The 18,421-nt window shown below is 46.1% G+C and overlaps 1 protein-coding gene across 1 annotated transcript; it reads right to left on the minus strand.

The window, feature by feature from the left end:
- Positions 1 to 546: 546 nt before the first annotated feature.
- On the minus strand, positions 547 to 4,086 carry c1ql2 (complement component 1, q subcomponent-like 2). The gene is made up of 3 exons (XM_067986769.1): positions 3,660 to 4,086; positions 1,704 to 2,647; positions 547 to 1,134 (listed from the first exon to the last, which is right to left on the minus strand). The coding sequence occupies exons 2-3, from the start codon at positions 2,283 to 2,285 to the stop codon at positions 955 to 957; spliced, it is 762 nt and encodes a 253-aa protein (XP_067842870.1). The 5' UTR covers positions 2,286 to 2,647; positions 3,660 to 4,086; the 3' UTR covers positions 547 to 954.
- Positions 4,087 to 18,421: the final 14,335 nt, after the last annotated feature.

Below are 18,421 nucleotides of genomic sequence, written 5' to 3' on the forward strand. Positions count from 1 at the left end.
AACTATAAATAAAATGTTAGTGCCTTTCTTATAACAAGGACACTAGTAATACCTATTTCCGTGGAAATAAATTGCTATAATATCACGATATATGGGGATATTTTCTGAAAACATCCAGTAGCTGGTGTTTAACGTGTGGTGTAGAACCACTGGCCTCGTTATTGGTGATAACGAGCTGCATGCTTTTAATCAGTCTTGACATCGTCGCGTTAAGCTTTGTTTAGTCATTCTGTAAAATGCAACTTGATTAATAAAACATGTGGTCAGAATTCGGCTATAAGAAGATCTGTACAAATGATACTTATACAACAAAAACGGAAGCCTCTGATGAGATATACGATTAATATTTGTAGCAATATATTCATTGGTGGCGAACGGAAGATGAGATATAATTATCAAACTAATTCGTTGGATGAACTCTCGATATTACTCAATAAATTCCATAAAATCCTGGCTAAATTGTGAAAACTGAATGTTGCGATTTAAAGAACAGCAATATGCAATTTATTCAGCTACTTCCAATACATGCAAAGGACCAGAGCAAAGTACTGTAGAAAATGACATTTAATGTTGTAATAATACATCAAAGGCTTGGGTTGTAACGATAAGATAGATATTCCATGTACAACGATGACAAGTAGATTCTACATATTGTGTGCCATCTCACAACACTCAATAATTGCAATATGTTCCACCAGGGAGGAACAAATCCAACTTTGCACCTTATTCTATTCTCCCCAATAACTGCCCATACAGAAGTTGTCTGATGTAATTCATTGTTACTAAGCATTGTGCCATGTGCCAAGCATGCCTAACATGAACAACTACACGTTCGCATTCGTTACAAAATAAAGTCTGAAATAGAAATTAAATAACCAAAGACAAATTGACATTGACAGGTAAACGTCGTTAAATAACATCTTATTTATATTCTGAATGCCTAATCTATGTCATTTAATCTGGATATAAAATGAAACCAGAGAAAGTGCTGTATTTGTTATTGTTGCCGCCGTGTGCTTTCCCACCATCTAGCTTAATATAAATCTCATCTCCAGAGTCCAGGTGAAGAACCACACTGTTACTGGCGTAATCATAATTCTGGTCTGCGTCTTGGGCAATCGCACTGGCACGAACCTAAACAAAATAGAAAACACAGAACAATTGATTACTTCAAGTGGCCTACGTTTGGCTGATTTATTAACGCCGACCCTCCACCTCTAACATTGCTCTGAAGTTGGGACACCGTGCTGCAAGCTTGTGAAACTATTTCAAAGTTTTTTTTGCTAAAGAAAAGTTATATTCGCCTCTAATATGGAGTGACAGGTTTGTCAGAATTGGTCTTTACTGAAAGGAGCAGGAGGTTAAACTGGTAAAAAAAAATCATGGTCTTCTGCAAACCAACATAAAAGGTATGTTATACTACCAGTTCATGAAACAAGTTTCTTCATAAACACCTTATCAGGTGTAGTCAAATAGGTTGACCATTCCTGAGGCGACTCCAAATTAAATACACTGAACAATTGTAGTTCTTTATAGCAAATCCTGTTGCTGAGTTACTTATAATAACTATGTTTAATATTAATCATTTAAGTGGTGCCTTTGCAACTAACGTAAAAGTGTTTAGCAACAAAACACCCGTCACTCAAAGTATAATAACAAAAGGTATCTCCCTGCCGGTATAAAAGGACCAAGCTCTCGCTCACCTGGCCGTTTTTGCAGAGGTCTGCCCACATGCTTGTACCATCACCTCCTCTCATTAGGACGTGATACGTGAAGAAGTAGATCCCGGGTGCAGCACACGTAAACTTTCCAGTGGTAGAATCGTAGTAGTTTCCTAGATTCGTGACCACATCATCAAACTTAAGGACTTCATATCCTTCATGTGGACTTTTTAAACCGACGTAAAATGCGATCTTATGGCTACTGAATGCCGTACTGCTCAGTGCTCCTGTAATCGGCACCCCTGAACCAGTCAGCCCTGGGAAACCAGACTTCACCAGATCACCCTTTTCTCCAGGTGGCCCCCTTGGACCCGGTGGACCGGCCTCTCCTGGAGGACCTCTTGGCCCAGGTTTTCCTGTCCGTCCAGGTTCTCCTTTCGGTCCTTGGATGAAGGGTGGTGGAGGGATGGCACTAAAATCCTGCATAACTTCCACAGCCGTGCTACTGGGTTTGGGGTTGTAAGGATCGCAGATCATCCTGCATGTTCCCAGCATCTCATAGTGAGCGGCAGCTTTCGAACTGTGGACCAGAATTGGGATAACCACAAGGAGGATCAGCACCATGACGATGCACACCAGTGTCGCGATTAGATGCTTTCTTCGGAATATCCGAGAAGCCAAAGCCAGTAACTCTTTACTTTTAGAAGTAATGGTGAAAGCTTATGTGCATATATATATTCCCAACAGGAAAATACGAAGTAGCAGTCGATACAATGCCTAAAATAAATATTTTTGTAAAAGACTTTCCTTAACCAAAAGCTCGGAGCTCCTCAGGCGATGACAGTACTGCCAGCCTCACTTAGCTTCAGCGAGTTGAAGTAGTATGTATTCATCATGGCATGGCTTGACAGGAGCAAACGCTTTCAACTGACACCTGCAGCAATCGCAGCCCTTAGACTGCAACAAAAACCACTGACGTAATGGGTCTAGGGCAAAACCAAATGCAATGTGGATTAATCACGGATCAATATACACACCGGATTTTTTTTTTAAAAAAAGAATAAAATCAAGAGCCCGAGCCTATGAAGATGTTGTGGGTCAGAAAGTTTCCCAAACACATGTGTCCTTGGGAAGTTTATGGACAACCTGCGAAATAGTTGATCTTTCACTCTGTTTCGAGAATACCATGTGGGACGCTTTCAAACACTTGGCTGATGATTATTTTCGGGAGGCGTAGTACATCTTTCAGTTTGACTTAGTAAGGTGGTGCAGTTCTCCATAACAAAAACTATGAACATTAGTAAAATCATTAAAATATCCAACAGATTTTTTAATCCAATGCTAATTAAATAAATAATATAGCAGTCTGGGGAAGAAGATATTTGACTGGCAAGACTGATAGACCAGAAGCTGTACTTGACAAAAAAGTACATTCAAAGAGTATTGGGAAAAAGTGCCATATCTTTGTGAGTTTAAGTCACCCCCTATTATAATGGATCGCAAGTTTGGAGACAGGGTTCCGTTTTTCTTAACTGACCTCCCTCAACAATAATAAACCAGTGATGTCCAAACAGGTGTGTATACAGTCCAAGGACAATTCGGAAAACTGAGTCAACATTCACGCAGCACAGTTCAGCTGAATTTGGCCACTCCCGAGAGTTCATTTCTATTACAAAGCATTTCTTTACAGTGGTAATTATTAAATTGATAAACAGCTGAATGCAAACCCGATCGAGTAACTAAAAGGAATGTCCGAAAGTAACCCGTGTAGAACCGGTTAGCTACACTTGCACCTTTGGAATGGAGGAAGTGACCAATTCACTTATCTTATTGTGTAGTGACATAAGATCGTTAAGGACTACATGCCCCATCTATTATACAGTTATAATGTTAATGTAAATATACCCAGTGGCTGGGGATTAAAGTTACGATATCCCAGATATTTTTGCAATATTTTTATTGCGTCAGTTTTACCTGTAGAACACTAGTTAGTCTTACCTCTTTGTCCGTGTTAGGATTTCGTATTCTCTGACAGTGATCCCGAGCTGGCGTCTATCAATAAGATCCTTTAGGATGAGTGCAATCAACTTAAGTTACGTTTCTTGAATAAAGAACAACTTGCAGCTATCAAATGGGAAAGCAATGGCAATGGCAAAATCCGTACGTGGGATTTCCAAGTAAAGTCTGTAAAGGTTTTCTGGCTAGGTAAGATATAAAAGCTTGATCCGAGAAACTCCTAATGAGTTTATTTACTTATGGAAATGGACGAGTTCACTCGACTTGCAAAACTGATGAAAAATAAACATTCTATATTCGAGCGCATAACTGCCAATTAAAATATTTTTTAACAGCCAGCAGTCTCCCGATCGAGTAATTAAAAGGAATGTCCGAAAGTAACCCGTGTAGAACCGGTTAGCTACACTTGCACCTTTGGAATGGAGGAAGTGACCAATACAGGGAGATTGCAACTGCAAACCTGTTACCTTCAAACTTACTTTATGGCTGAATAGCTTAGGAGGTACATGCTGCTATTTTTTACAGAGGGCAGGAATATTTTAATAGCCCTGTATTAGTATCTTGCATTCAATACTAAATGGCGGAATTAATGAGCGATCCGCATTGATTTAGTTTGCAATGATTTAACGCTAACAATAGTACTTTTGATTGTTGCGCGTCTCAAGTGAACTCATCTGCTGATTTTCTTTTTGGAAAGTGGCGTGTAATTATCTTACCAATGAACTGTTAGATTTATAAAGCAGCGTAGCCATTAGTGTAGCGGGTGCTATTATTGGCCACTAGTATGTTATTTGGGCTAATAATCCTGTTTATTAGTGGATGCACTGATAACTCTAATAACTGTCTTGGTGATTGATCTGTTAAATTACATAGAATTACATAGAATGTACAGCATAAAAACAGGCCATTCGGCCCAACAGATTGTTTATGCTCCACACGAGCCTCCTCCCTCCCTATTTCATCTAATTCCATCAGCATAGCTTTCCATTCCTTTCTCCCTCATGTGTTTATCTAGCTTCCCTTTAAATGCATCTATGCTAGTCGCCTCAAATATTCCTTGTGGTAGCCAGTTCCACATTCTAACCACTCTCTGGGTAAAAAAACTTTCTCCTGAATTCCCTTGTGGATTTATTAGTGACTATCATATTTATGAGCGTATGCTGTATTGTACATCAGATCACCGAGGAACCAGTATCAACACCGTGACTGCCTATCGTAACATTGCATAACTCGAGATAAACATTCAAAAGATTTAATTCTGCCACCTCCAGCACAATCCCACCACCAAACACATCTTCCCCTCCCCTCCCCTTTCAGCATTCCAAAGGGACCGTTCCCTTTGCAATGCCCTGGTCCACTCTTCCATCACCCCCAACATCGGCTTTCCTCACCCCCGGCACCTGCCCATGCAAGCACAGGAGTTGCAACACCTGCCCTTTCACTTCCAACCTTCCCACCATCTAGGGCCCCAAACACTCCTTCCAGGGGAAACAACGATTTACTTGAACTTCTTCCAACTTGGTATATTGTATTTGCTGCATACAATGCGGTCTTCTCTACACTGGGGAGATTGGGTGATCACTTTGCTGAACACTTCCGTTCAGTACACAAGCACGATCCTGAGCTTTCGGTCGCTTGCCACTTAAATTCTCCATCCCACCCCCACTCTGACCTCTCTGTCCTCAGCCACCTACACTGTACCAAGCTTGAAGAACAACACCTCATCTTACTATTAGGCACTTTACAACTTGAGATCTTAACCACCACTCGCAGTTTCTTGGACAGCAGGTGCTGGCAATGGAGGTTGGCTGCACCAGAGCCACTGGGAGTGGAGGAGGTGTGGGCTGGTGCTTAGGATAGAGATCCCCTATCAATACACAGCCTGTCGGGTGGTCCACACCCCAGGGATCTACCCATCTTTCTCCGCCACATTCCCAGGCTATGGGAGCCTTCTCCTCCTTGCATGATTTTCCACAATTCCCTCCCTCTCTGCTACTCTGCAGTAACCATTTACTCCTCCTCTGGAACCAGCTTTTGATCATTTATTTGTCCCATTAACACCGCTTTTGTCTTGCACCATCATCCCTTTTGTCATTTAATCACTCCTGCCCTCCACCCTATTACAGACCTTCCCCTTTGTTCTTTCCTCTCCCCCTGCAGCACCCCCCCCTCCTTTTTCTATGGCTTAAAAACTGTTAGGGGGGAAAATTCAATAAGGATCGGTTTGTATCTGTCTTCACAGTAGAAGACACTAATAATATACCAATATTAGTAGAAAATCAAGGGGCGAAGGGGCGGGAGGAAATAAAAGCAATCACTATCACTAGAGAAAAAGTACAAGGTAAACTAATGGGTCTAAAGGCTGACAAGTCCCCTGGACCTGATGGCTTGCATCCGAGGGTCTTAAAGGAAGTGGCTGCAGAGATAGTGGATGCATTGGTTGTAATCTTCCAGAATTCACTAGATTCTGGAAAGGTCCCAGCGGATTGGAAAACCGCAAACGTAACATCCCTATTCAAGAAGGGAGTGAGACAGAAAGCAGGTAACTATAGACCAGTTAGCCTAACATCTGTCATTGGGAAAATGCTAGAATCCATTATTAAAGAAGTCGTGGCAGAACATTTGGAGACTCATAATACAATCATGGAGAGTCAACATGGTTTTATGAAAGGGAAATCGTGTCTGACAAATTTATTAGAGTTCTTTGAGGAAGTAACGGGCAGGGTGGATAAAGGGGAACCAATGGATGCAGTATATTTGGATTTCCAAAAGGCATTCGATAAGGTGCCACATAAAAGATTACTGCACAAGATAAGAGCTCATGGTGTTGGGGGTAATATACTGACATGGATAGAGGATGGACTAACTAACAGAAAACAAAGAGTTGGGATAAAAGGGTCATTTTCAAAATGGCAATCTGTAACTAGTGGGGTGCCGCAGGGATCAGTGCTGGGGCCTTAACTATTTACAATATATATCAATTACTTGGATGAAGGAACAGAGTGTCTCGTGGCCAAATTTGCTGATGACGCAAAGATAGATGGAAAAGCAAGTTGCAATGAGGACACAAAGTGTCTGCAAAGGGATATTGACAGGTTAAGCGAATGGGCAAAAATTTGGCAGATGGAATATAATGTGGGAAAATGTGAAGTCATCCACTTTGGGAGGAAAAATAAAAAAGCAAAATATTATTTGAATGGAGAAATACTACAAAATGCTGTGGTACAGAAGGATCTGGGTGTCCTCGTACATGAAACACAAAAAATCAACATACAGGTGCAGCAGGTAATCCGGAAGGCAAACGGAATATTGGCCTTTATTTCTAGGGGGATGGAGTATAAAAACAGGGAAGTCATGCTATAACTGCACAGGGTGCTGGTGAGACCACACCTGGAGTACTGAGTACAGTTCTGGTGCCCTTATTTAAGGAAGGACATACTTGCATTGGAGGCAGTTCAGAGAAGGTTCACTAGGTTGATTCCGGGTATCGAAGGGTTGTCTTATGAGGAAAGATTGAACAGGTTGGGTCTATACTCAGTGGAGTTTAGAAGAATGAGAAGAGATCTTATTGAAACATACAAGATACTGAGGGGACTCGATAGGGTAAATGCTGAGAGGATGTTACCCCTCATGGGGGAATCTAAAACTAGGGGGCATAGTCTCAGAATAAGGAGTCGCCCGTTTATGACGGAAATGAGGAGGAATTTCTTCTCCCAGAGGGTTGTGAATCTTTGAAATTCTTTACCCCAAAAAGCTGTAGAGGCTGAGTCATTGAATACATTCAAGGCTGAGTTAGACAAATTTTTGATCAGCAAGGGAGTCAAAGGATATGGGGAAAAGGCAGGAAAGTGGAGTTGAGTTAAAAAATCACATCAGCCATGATCTCATTGAATGGCGGAGCAGGCTCGAGGGGCCGAATGGCCTACTCCTGCTCTTATCTCTTATGGTCTTATGGGTCGCTTTCGGGCAGGGGTAGCGCAATACGTTAGTATCCTGTGCCCGATGGACCCTATGCAGGCTGCATGTGAACTTCATGCTGCCTGCTTATTATGATATCTCTGTGCAGCCAGCACAGCCCGTGTTCCTGAGAGACTGCACTGAGAATGAGGAAGTTGGAAATAGGACGTGCACAGCGCACGTCATCAGCAGCCTGCACATCTTAAAGGTGCAGGTGCACATTTCAAATTGCAGGTACACAGCTTACTTGGAGGAGGGAAAGATGGCCACGAGAATAGCAGGACCAGCACGAGAGAGGGCTCCACGCTTCTCTGATGATGCTCTGGAGGCCCTGATGGAAGGCGTGGACAAAAGGAGAGCCAACATGTACCCACAGGGTGGCCGGAGACCCTCCAGACTCCGCAGGCATTGGCGGGCTGTGGTGCAAGAAGTAAACGCCAGGAGCATTGCACCATGCACGTGGGTGCAGTGCCGAAAGAAGTTCAATGATTTGACATGAGTGATCAAGGTGAATGAATGCAAGTGTCAAGTAGCACATCCTACCAACTGCACCACTGCTCCACGCATCACACTCTCCGACACCCACCCACCAACAAATACTGCCCAAGCATATGCAATGCTGCACTTGGCATGCTGCATCTCACCTGCATATAGTACCTCACTTGCAGGCCACACAACCACCACTCACAAGTCACACAAACTGGCCATGACCACGACAGGCACATCACCCACACACCTTGCAGGACACTCACTGACACACTGTCCTCTGACTTGCAGGAGAAGGGGGCGCATAACAGCCGGCAGCAGGAGGGACCTGAGGGTGGATGTTTACACGTCCTCCCTCCCCCAGAGGAGACAGTGCTTAGGATCATTGGGCGGGCCATCGCTGCAGCCGTCACAACATGCCGCGCTGGAGGTCCTGATGAAGGGGGTCTCTGCATATCTAATGCTCCTTCTCCTTTTCCACATCTCCCTCCTCCCATAATCTTTTCTGACTCATGTGTTGCAGATGCTGTCAGCACACACATCTTACTTGCTCCTCTCCTCACTCCACAACTCAACCTGTTTCCCTTTGTCATTGTAGATACCCAAGAACACGTGGCGGCACCGTCCAAGGAGGAGGAGGAGGAGGAGGGGGACACTGAAGCCACACCGTCACGCGATCTGACACTTCCTTCCACCAGCTCAGAGACTGATACTGCGCGTCCTTTATAGATTAGGTTAGAGGAGGGATCTGCACGTGGTGAGACACCGAGCACAAGTACACAGGTGCCAGCTCGCCGGAGGGCGAGGTCGCTCACTTGTTCTGCTGCAGAGGAGTCAGATGAGGACTGCGATGGGCCAGGCTAGAGAAGACGGCTGATGGGCGTACACCAACAAATACTTGGGGCACTGGAAAACCTGCCAGAAAGCCTGCGGACAATGAGAAGGGGCATGGAAGAGTCCAGCTCCAACTTGGCACAGGACTTTGCACAGAGCTTGGAGCCCATCCTTTCCAACATGGAATAGGTGGTCAACTCCATCAGCGCACCTGTGGAACCTACCATGATACAGCATCTAATGACTGATCCATTGCAGCACAAATATCTGCCATCCAAGGTCTGACTGCTGCCGTGGAAGCTCATTCTGCTGCTATCGAAGCTCTGGACAACTGTGGAATGGGGCTTCCAGGGCGTCATAGCACTCCAACAATCCGTTCTCCAGCTGATCACCAGGATTGCTGAGGCGCCACCCCGGGAGAGTGGCAGTGGTGCCATAGCAGTCGGACTTGCTGTCCTCTCTCAGGACGACAGCCTTCCTGCTCCCACCCCTGCCACTCCGCCAATGCACCTGTTGTTGCCTATCAGCCAGCCAGTCCAGACTGCTGCAGCCCATGCTGCGATGGTGCAGTCTGAAGCCGGGCCCTCCCGGCCCAGAGCTGCATGAGGTCATCCTCCAGGGCCATCTGCACACTCCTCCATTGAAGGCCAGCAGCCTCCCACCACCCATGCTCAAGCCACTGGGGAAGCACCTTGTAAGAGCACTAGGATAGGTAAAGGCACACGAACAAAAGGCACTAAGGGAATGCACAAGGGTGAATAGTTCTGTTATGTTTGCATAATTTCATTTATTCATTGATAAATGAGACTTTGATTTTGCATTTGGTGGTGATTTTTATTTATGCAATGACACCAATGTGTAATCAGATGGAGGGCTATTTGATTGTCTTGTGGGAGCGGAAAGGTGGGGAATGTAGGACTGTTGGTGAGTTGGGGGATGTAGTTCAAATTAGTGATAGCGGGCACGGATCAGGCGAGCACGCAGAGCTCTTGCAGACAAGACGTGTGGTTCCTGTTGCACCCTTGCATCTTCCTCCACTTCCTCTTCTGGCTCCACGCCCTCCTCCACCTCCTCCTCAGCCTCTTCCTCCTCCTCCTCCTCCACCTCTTCCTCCTCAGCCTCCTCCTCCTCCACCTCTGGCTCAAGGTCTTCTCCGATCATTGGTCGCAAAGGCTGGTCCCTCATGATGGCGAGGTTGTGCAGCATGCAGCAGACCACCACAAATCTTCCCACTCGCGCAGGGGAGAACTGCAGGGTTCCTCCAGACCGGTCCAGGCAGCAGAAGCGTTGTTTGAGGAGGCCTATGGTGTGCTCCACGATGTTGCGTGTGGCAGCATGGCTCTCATTATAGGCCTGCTGTGCATGTGTGTGTGGGTTCCTGACTGGAGTCATGAGCCACGGTGTGAGGGGATAACCCTTGTCGCCCAGTAGCCAGCCTTTGACTTGCCGAGTCAGATGAAAGATAGCTGGCACGTTGGACTGCCGCATGACGAAGGCGTCATGACTACTCCCAGGGTAATGGGCATCGACCTCCATGATTTGATGCGTGTGGTCGCACACCAGCTGCATGTTGAGGGAGTGGAAGCCCTTTCGGTTGACGAAGATGGCCGAGTTGATGTGCGGGGCACACAGGGCAATATGCGTAAGTCAATGGCATCCTGCACCATGGGGAAGCCAGGAATGTGGGTGAACCCCCGTGCTCGCTCACTCTGCTTGTCTCTGTGGAGAGGGAAGGTGATGAACCTGTTCCTCGTCTCGTGCAGTGCGTCTGTGACTTCCCTTCTGCAGCAGTGCACTGCATACTGCGAGATGTTGCACATGTCTCCAGCAGAGGCCTGAAATGCTCCTGAGCCATAGAAATTCAACGCCACGGTGACCTTCACGTCCACAGGCAATGCTGTCCTCGCCCTGCTCTGAGGCTGCAGTTGGGACCGCACCAGTTGACAGATCTCGGTCACGGCTTCCTTTGTGAACCCCAGGCGTCGGATTCAATCCTTCTCGGTCATGTTGAGGTGAGAGAATTGGTCCCAGAAGGCCCTCATTGGGTAGGGCCTTCTGCTCAGTGCCCTGCGCCTCCTCGTCCTCCGTCTCCTCGCACCTTGACCTGCTATATATGGCCTCTCTGCATGCTCCCAGTCAAGCTCAATGCCCAGCGGGAGCCCTAGCAGACTGCCCATGGTTGGCAGGAATGTTGTTCAACCATGGTTGTAACTTTCCGACCCATAAGGCAGTACCTGCCAAAGCACTCTCAAATGTAATCTAGGAACACTCAGTTAGAATAGGGAGCTTCAAAAAACACTTCCTACTCCTCCAGCAGCCAGAAGCAATAATCCAGCAACTAATCTGCAACACCTGCATGGCCCCTTTAAATAGCGCTGGTGAGGGGTCCTTCAGGTACTGTAAGACACATTCAAATGGTTGGGGTTAAGACTGTGCCTTGAGTTGAGCGTTGAGGTCGAAAATGGTGTCTATCACTTTAAACCAGCGTTGCACACTGATTGCAAGCATTTTCTCCCTACTTCACATGCTTCCAGCATTCAGTATTTGTGCCTGCGCTAACTCCTATACCAAGATGGCATCCGGCGCACGTCACGCTGGAAACGTGCATGTGTATCCAAGTCGCCATCTTGGATGTCAGAGAGGCCGTGTAGCGCCAAAACAATGGGCGCTACATGGCCCAATTTAGCATCCTTAATCTCTAACATCTTCCAGTTCCGATGAAAGGTCAACACCTGAAAGGTTAACTCTGTTTCTCTCTCCACAGATGCTGCCTGACCTGCTGAGTGTTCTCCAGCATTTTCTGTTTTTATTTCAGATTTCCAGCATCTATAGTATTTTGCTTTTAATTCAGAAGATTGACTTTAGAATCTTTATTGTGTCCTCTGAACCATTACAGAAATATTGTGATAGTTGTTGTTGCAATTGCCATTATCATTTGAAACTCTATGTAAGAACATAAGAACAGAAGAAATAGGACCCTCGAGCTTGCCCCACCATTTAATAAGATCATGGCTGATCTTCGACCTCAACTTCACTTTCCCATCCTAACCCCATAGCCTTTGATTCCCTTAGAGTCCAAAAATCTATCGATTTCAGTCTTGAATATACTCAATGACTGAGCATCCACAACCCTCTGGGGTAGAGAATTCCAAAGATTCCAAAGAATTCCAAAGATTCGCAAATCTCTGAGTGAAGAAATTTTTCCTCATCTCGGTCCTAAACGGCCGACCCCTTATCTTGAGACTATAGAATCATAGAATCATAGAAAACATACGGCACAGAAGGAGGCCATTCGTCCCATCGTGTCCGTGGTGGCCAAAAATGAGCCACCCAGCCTAATCCCGCTTTCCAGCACTTGGTCCGTAGCCATGTAGGTTACGGCATTTCAGGTGCACATCCAGGTACTTTTTAAATGAGTTGAAGGTTTCTGCCTCTACCACCCTTTCAGGCAGTGAGTTCCAGACCCCCACCACCCTCTGGGTGAAAACATTTTTCCTCAGCTCCCCTCAAATCCTTCTACCAATCACTTTAAATCTATGCCCCTGGTTATTGACCTCTCTGCTAAGGGGCTTTGCCCCCAGTTCTAGACTCTCCAGCCAGGGGAAACAGCCTCTCAGCATCTACCATGTCAAGCCCTCTCAGAATTTTATACGTTTCAATGAGATCACCTCTCATTCTTCTGAACCCCAGAGATCATAGGCCCATTCTACTCAATCCCTCCTCAAAGGACACCCCTATCATTCAAGGAATCAATCTAGTGAAACTTTGTTTCACCGCCTCTAAGGCAAGTATATCCTTCCTTAGGTAAGGAGACCTAAGCTGTACACAGTACTCCAGGTGAGGTCTCACCAAAGCCCTGTACAATTGCAGCAAGACTTCCTTACTCTTCTACTCCAAACGCGTTGCAATAAAGGCCAACATACTATTTGCCTTCCTAATTGCTTGCTGTACCTGCATGCTAACTTTCTGTGTTTTGTGTTGAAGGACACCCAAATCCCTCTGAACACCAACATTTAAGTTTCTCACCATTTAAAAATATTCTGTTTTTCTATTCTTCCTACCAAAGTGAATAACCTCACATTTCCCCACTCCATCTGCCAACTTGATGCCCACTCACTTAACCTGTCTATAACCCTTTGCAGATTTTTTGTGTCCTCCTCACAGCTTACTTTCCCACCTAGCTTTGTATCATCAGCAAACATGGATACATTAAACTTGGTCCCCTCATCTAAGTCATTGATATATACTGCAAATAACTGAGGCCCAAGCATTGATTCTTGCGGCACCCCACTAGTTACAGCCTGTCAACCTGAAAATGACCCGTTAATCCGACTCTCTGTTTTCTGTCCATTACCCAATCCTCTATCCATGCTAACATATTACCCCCAACCCCATGAACTCTTATCTTCTGTAACAACGTTTTGTGTGGCACCATATTGAATGCCATTTCAAAATCCAAATATACTATATCCACTGGTTCCCCTTTATCTACCCTGCTAGTTACATCCTCAAAGAACTCTAATAGATTTGTCAAACACAATTTCCCTTTCATAAAACCATGTTGACTCTGCCTAATCACATTATAATTTCATAAGTGCCCTGTTACCATGTCCTTGATAATAGATTCCAGCATTTTCCCAACTACTGATGCCAGGCTACCTTGCCTATAGTTCCCTGTGTTCTCTCTCCCTCCTGTCTTAAATAGTGGAGTTACATTTGCTACCTTCCAATCCACTGGGGCCGTTCTCGAATCTAAGGGATTTGTAAGGTCACAACCAATGCGTCCACTATTTCTATGATGTGGAGATGCCGGTGATGGACTGGGGTTGACAATTGTAAACAATTTTACAACACCAAGTTATAGTCCAACAATTTTTATTTGAAATCTACAAGCTTTCGGAGGCTTCCTCCTTCCTCAGGTAAATGTCAAGAGCTCCTTGAAGCCTACGCATTTATACATATAGAACAATACATGGTGTTTACAGAATGCCCCTGCAACTGCCCGTTGCCAAGGCAATCACCGTATTCAGACAGAGAGGTGTCACCTACAGAACCCCCGAATACACATTCAACAAAAAAACACACAGGAAAAAAAACAGAGAGAGGCAGAAACATCCGGAAGGCAGAGAAAGCCAGCAAATGACCCATTATATTAAAAACAGATAGCTTTTGTTCGCTGGTGGGGTAACGTGTAGCGTGACATGAACCCAAGATCCCGGTTGAGGCCGTCCTCATGGGTGCGGAACTTGGCTATCAATTTCTGCTCGACGATCTTGCGTTGTCGTGTGTCTCGAAGGCCGCCTTGAAGAACGCTTACCCGAAGATTGGTGGCTGAATGTCCCTGACTGCTGAAGTGTTCCCCGACTGGGAGGGAACCCTCCTGTCCGTTCATCCGTTGTTGCAGCGTCTGCATGGTCTCGCCAATGTACCATGCTCTGGGGCATCCTTTTCTGCAGCGTATGAGGTAGACAACGTTGGCCGAGTCACAGGAGTATGAACCATGCACCTGGTGGGTGGTGTCCTCTCGTGTGATGGTGGTATCTGTGTCGATGATCTGGCATGTCTTGCAGCGGTTACCGTGGCAGGGTTGTGTGGTGTCGTGGACGCTGTTCTCCTGAAAGCTGGGTAATTTGCTGCGAACGATAGTCTGTTTGAGGTTGGGTGGCTGTTTAAAGGCGAGTAGTGGAGGTGTGGGGAAGGCCATAGCGAGGTGTTCGTCGTCATTGATGACATGTTGAAGGCTGCGGAGAACATGGCGTAGTTTCTCCGCTCCGGGGAGGTACTGGACGACGAAGGGTACTCTGTTGGTTGCATCCCGTGTTAGTCTTCTGAGGAGGTCTATGCGATTTTTCGTTGTGGCCCGTCGGAACTGTCGATCGATGAGTCGAGCGTCATATCCCGTTCTTACCAGGGCATCTTTCAGAGTCTGTAGGTGTCCATCCCGTTCCTCCTCGTCTGAGCAGACCCTGTGTATTCGCAGGGCCTGTCCATAGGGGATGGCCTCTTTGACGTGGTTAGGGTGGAAGCTGGAAAAGTGGAGCATCGTGAGATTGTCCATGGGCTTGCGGTAGAGTGAGGTGCTGAGGTGCCCGTCTTTGATGGAGATTCGTGTGTCCAAGAAAGAAACTGATTCTGAGGAGTAGTCCATGGTGAGCTTGATGGTGGGATGGAACTTGTTGATGTTATCGTGTAGTCTCTTTAGTGATTCTTCGCCGTGGGTCCATAGAAAGAAAATGTCGTCGATGTATCTGGTGTATAGTGTTGGTTGGAGGTCCTGTGCAGTGAAGAAGTCCCGCTCGAACTTGTGCATGAAAATGTGTGAGAACCTCTCTGGATACATCAAGGGCATCCTGAAACCCATCGTACAGGGAACCCCCAGCTTCTGTCGCGACACTGCAGACTTCCTACAAAAACTCAATACCCACGGACCAGTTGAACCAGGAACACTTCTCACCATGATGGACGTCTCGGCACTCTACACCAGTATCCCCCACGATAACGGCATCGCTGCGACAGCATCAATACTCAACACCAACAACAGCCAATCTCCAGACGCCATCCTACAACTCATCCGCTTCATCCTGGATCACAATGTCTTCACCTTCGATAACCAGTTCTTTACCCAAACACACGGAACAGCCATGGGGACCAAATTCGCACCCCAATACGCCAACATTTTCATGCACAAGTTCGAGCAGGACTTCTTCACTGCCCAGGACTTCCAACCAACACTATACACCAGATACATCGATGACATTTTCTTTCTATGGACCCACGGCGAAGAATCACTAAAGAGACTACACGATAACATCAACAAGTTCCATCCCACCATTAAGCTCACCATGGACTACTCCTCAGAATCAGTTTCTTTCTTGGACACACGAATCTCCATCAAAGACGGGCACCTCAGCACCTCACTCTACCGCAAGCCCACGGACAATCTCACGATGCTCCACTTTTCCAGCTTCCACCCTAACCACGTCAAAGAGGCCATCCCCTATGGACAGGCCCTGTGAATACACAGGGTCTGCTCAGACGAGGAGGAACGGGATGGACACCTACAGACTCTGAAAGACGCCCTGGTAAGAACGGGATATGACGCTCGACTCATCGATCGACAGTTCCGACGGGCCACAACGAAAAATCGCATAGACCTCCTCAGAAGACTAACACGGGACGCAACCAACAGAGTACCCTTCATCGTCCAGTACTTCCCCGGAGCGGAGAAACTACGCCATGTTCTCCGCAGCCTTCAACATGTCATCAATGACGACGAACACCTCGCTATGGCCTTCCCCACACCTCCACTACTCGCCTTTAAACAGCCACCCAACCTCAAACAGACTATCGTTCGCAGCAAATTACCCAGCTTTCAGGAGAACAGCGTCCACGACACCACACAACCCTGCCACGGTAACCGCTGCAAGACATGCCAGATCATCGACACAGATACCACCATCACACGAGAGGACACCACCCACCAGGTGCATGGTTCATACTCCTGTGACTCGGCCAACGTTGTCTACCTCATACGCTGCAGAAAAGGATGCCCCGGAGCATGGTACATTGGCGAGACCATGCAGACACTGCGACAACGGATGAACGGACACCGCGCAACAATCGCCAGACAGGAGGGTTCCCTCCCAGTCGGGGAACACTTCAGCAGTCAGGGACATTCAGCCACCGATCTTCGGGTAAGCGTTCTCCAAGGCGGCCTTCGAGACACACGACAACGCAAAATCGTCGAGCAGAAATTGATAGCCAAGTTCCGCACCCATGAGGACAGCCTCAACCGGGATCTTGGGTTCATGTCACACTACACGTTACCCCACCAGCGAACAAAAACTATCTGTTTTTAATATAATGGGTCATTTGCTGGCTTTCTCTGCCTTCCGGATGTTTCTGCCTCTCTCTGTTTTTTTTTCCTGTGTGTTTTTTTGTTGAATGTGTATTCGGGGGTTCTGTAGGTGACATCTCTCTGTCTGAACACGGTGATTGCCTTGGCAACGGGCAGTTGCAGGGGCAGTCTGTAAACACCATGTATTGTTCTATATGTATAAATGCGTAGGCTTCAAGGAGCTCTTGACATTTACCTGAGGAAGGAGGAAGCCTCCGAAAGCTTGTAGATTTCAAATAAAAATTGTTGGACTATAACTTGGTGTTGTAAAATTGTTCACTATTTCTATAGCCACCTCTTTTAGAACCCCAGGATGTAGGCCATCAGGTCCAGAGGATTTGTCGGTTTTTTGTTCCATTAATTTCTCCAGTACTTTTTCTGTACTGATGTTAATTTCTTTAAGTTCCTCACTCTCATTAGACCCTTGGTTCCTACTATTTCTGGTATTTTTTTGTGTATTCTACTGTGAAGACAGATACAAAATATTTGTTTAATGTCTCTGCCATTTCTTTATTCCCCATTATAATTCTCCTGTCTCAGCCTCTAAGGGACCCACGTTTACTTTCGCTGCTGTCTTCCCTTTTCCATACCTGTAGAAGCTCTTACAATCTGTTTTTATATTTCTTCGTAGTTTACTATTCTATTTTCTAATTTCTCCCTCATCAATTTTTTGGTCATCCTTTGCTGGTTTATAAAACTCTCCCAATCCTCAGGCTAACTACTCTTCTTGGCAATGTTGTAAACCTCTTCTTTTAATCTAATACTGTCCTTAACTTCTTTAGTTATCCATGGATGGATCACTTTTCCTGTGGAGTCTTTATTCCTCAATGGAATATATATTGATTGAGAATTATGAAATATTTCTTTAAATGTTCGTCATTGCTTATCCATCGTCATATCTTTTAATCTAATTTCCCAATCAACCTTAGCCATCTCGCCTCTCATTCCTGTGTAATTGGCTTTGTTTAAATTTAAGTTAAAGGTGCTATATAAATGCAAGTTTTTGTTGTTGATTGAATTATCCTCAATGCCAGGAGCAGGGTGCATATTATTCTAAGCATCTTCATATTGTATCATTATTACGCCATGGGCTCCATTTTAGCACCCGCTATCGGGTGTGTTCCTGGCGGGGGGGCTCCGAAAATCAGGGAATCCCGGAGCGGGTCGGGAGTCCGGCTCCAACCCGTCCACTTCCGGGTTCCCCACAGACGCGCTGACGTGCGCGCGCAGCCCCCGCATGTGGGACTCCCGCAGGCAATTAAAGCCAGCGGGGTGCCACTTAACAATATTTATCTAGCTGTTTCAGGTCATTAACAGACCTGATTAAGGGAATATGTCAGGAGGGGTGGGATTTTACAAACAACTGGGACTGTTTCCCGTACTGGGGGAAGCATTCCCAGTTGAAATGGACGTGTTGCAGCTATCAGCCTGTTGCAGCTGCAAAGGTCCATTTGACAGGTGTGGGGGGGGGGGGGAGACCCTCACTCATTGCAGGAGGCCACTCTGTCACTTGGGACAAAGTTTGACCTCCACCACCCTCCTCCTGACAATCAAATTCACCAATTTGCAC

Source organism: Heptranchias perlo, chromosome 7 (assembly GCF_035084215.1).
Source record: "Heptranchias perlo isolate sHepPer1 chromosome 7, sHepPer1.hap1, whole genome shotgun sequence".
In the NCBI taxonomy this organism is placed as follows: Eukaryota; Metazoa; Chordata; class Chondrichthyes; order Hexanchiformes; family Hexanchidae; genus Heptranchias; species Heptranchias perlo.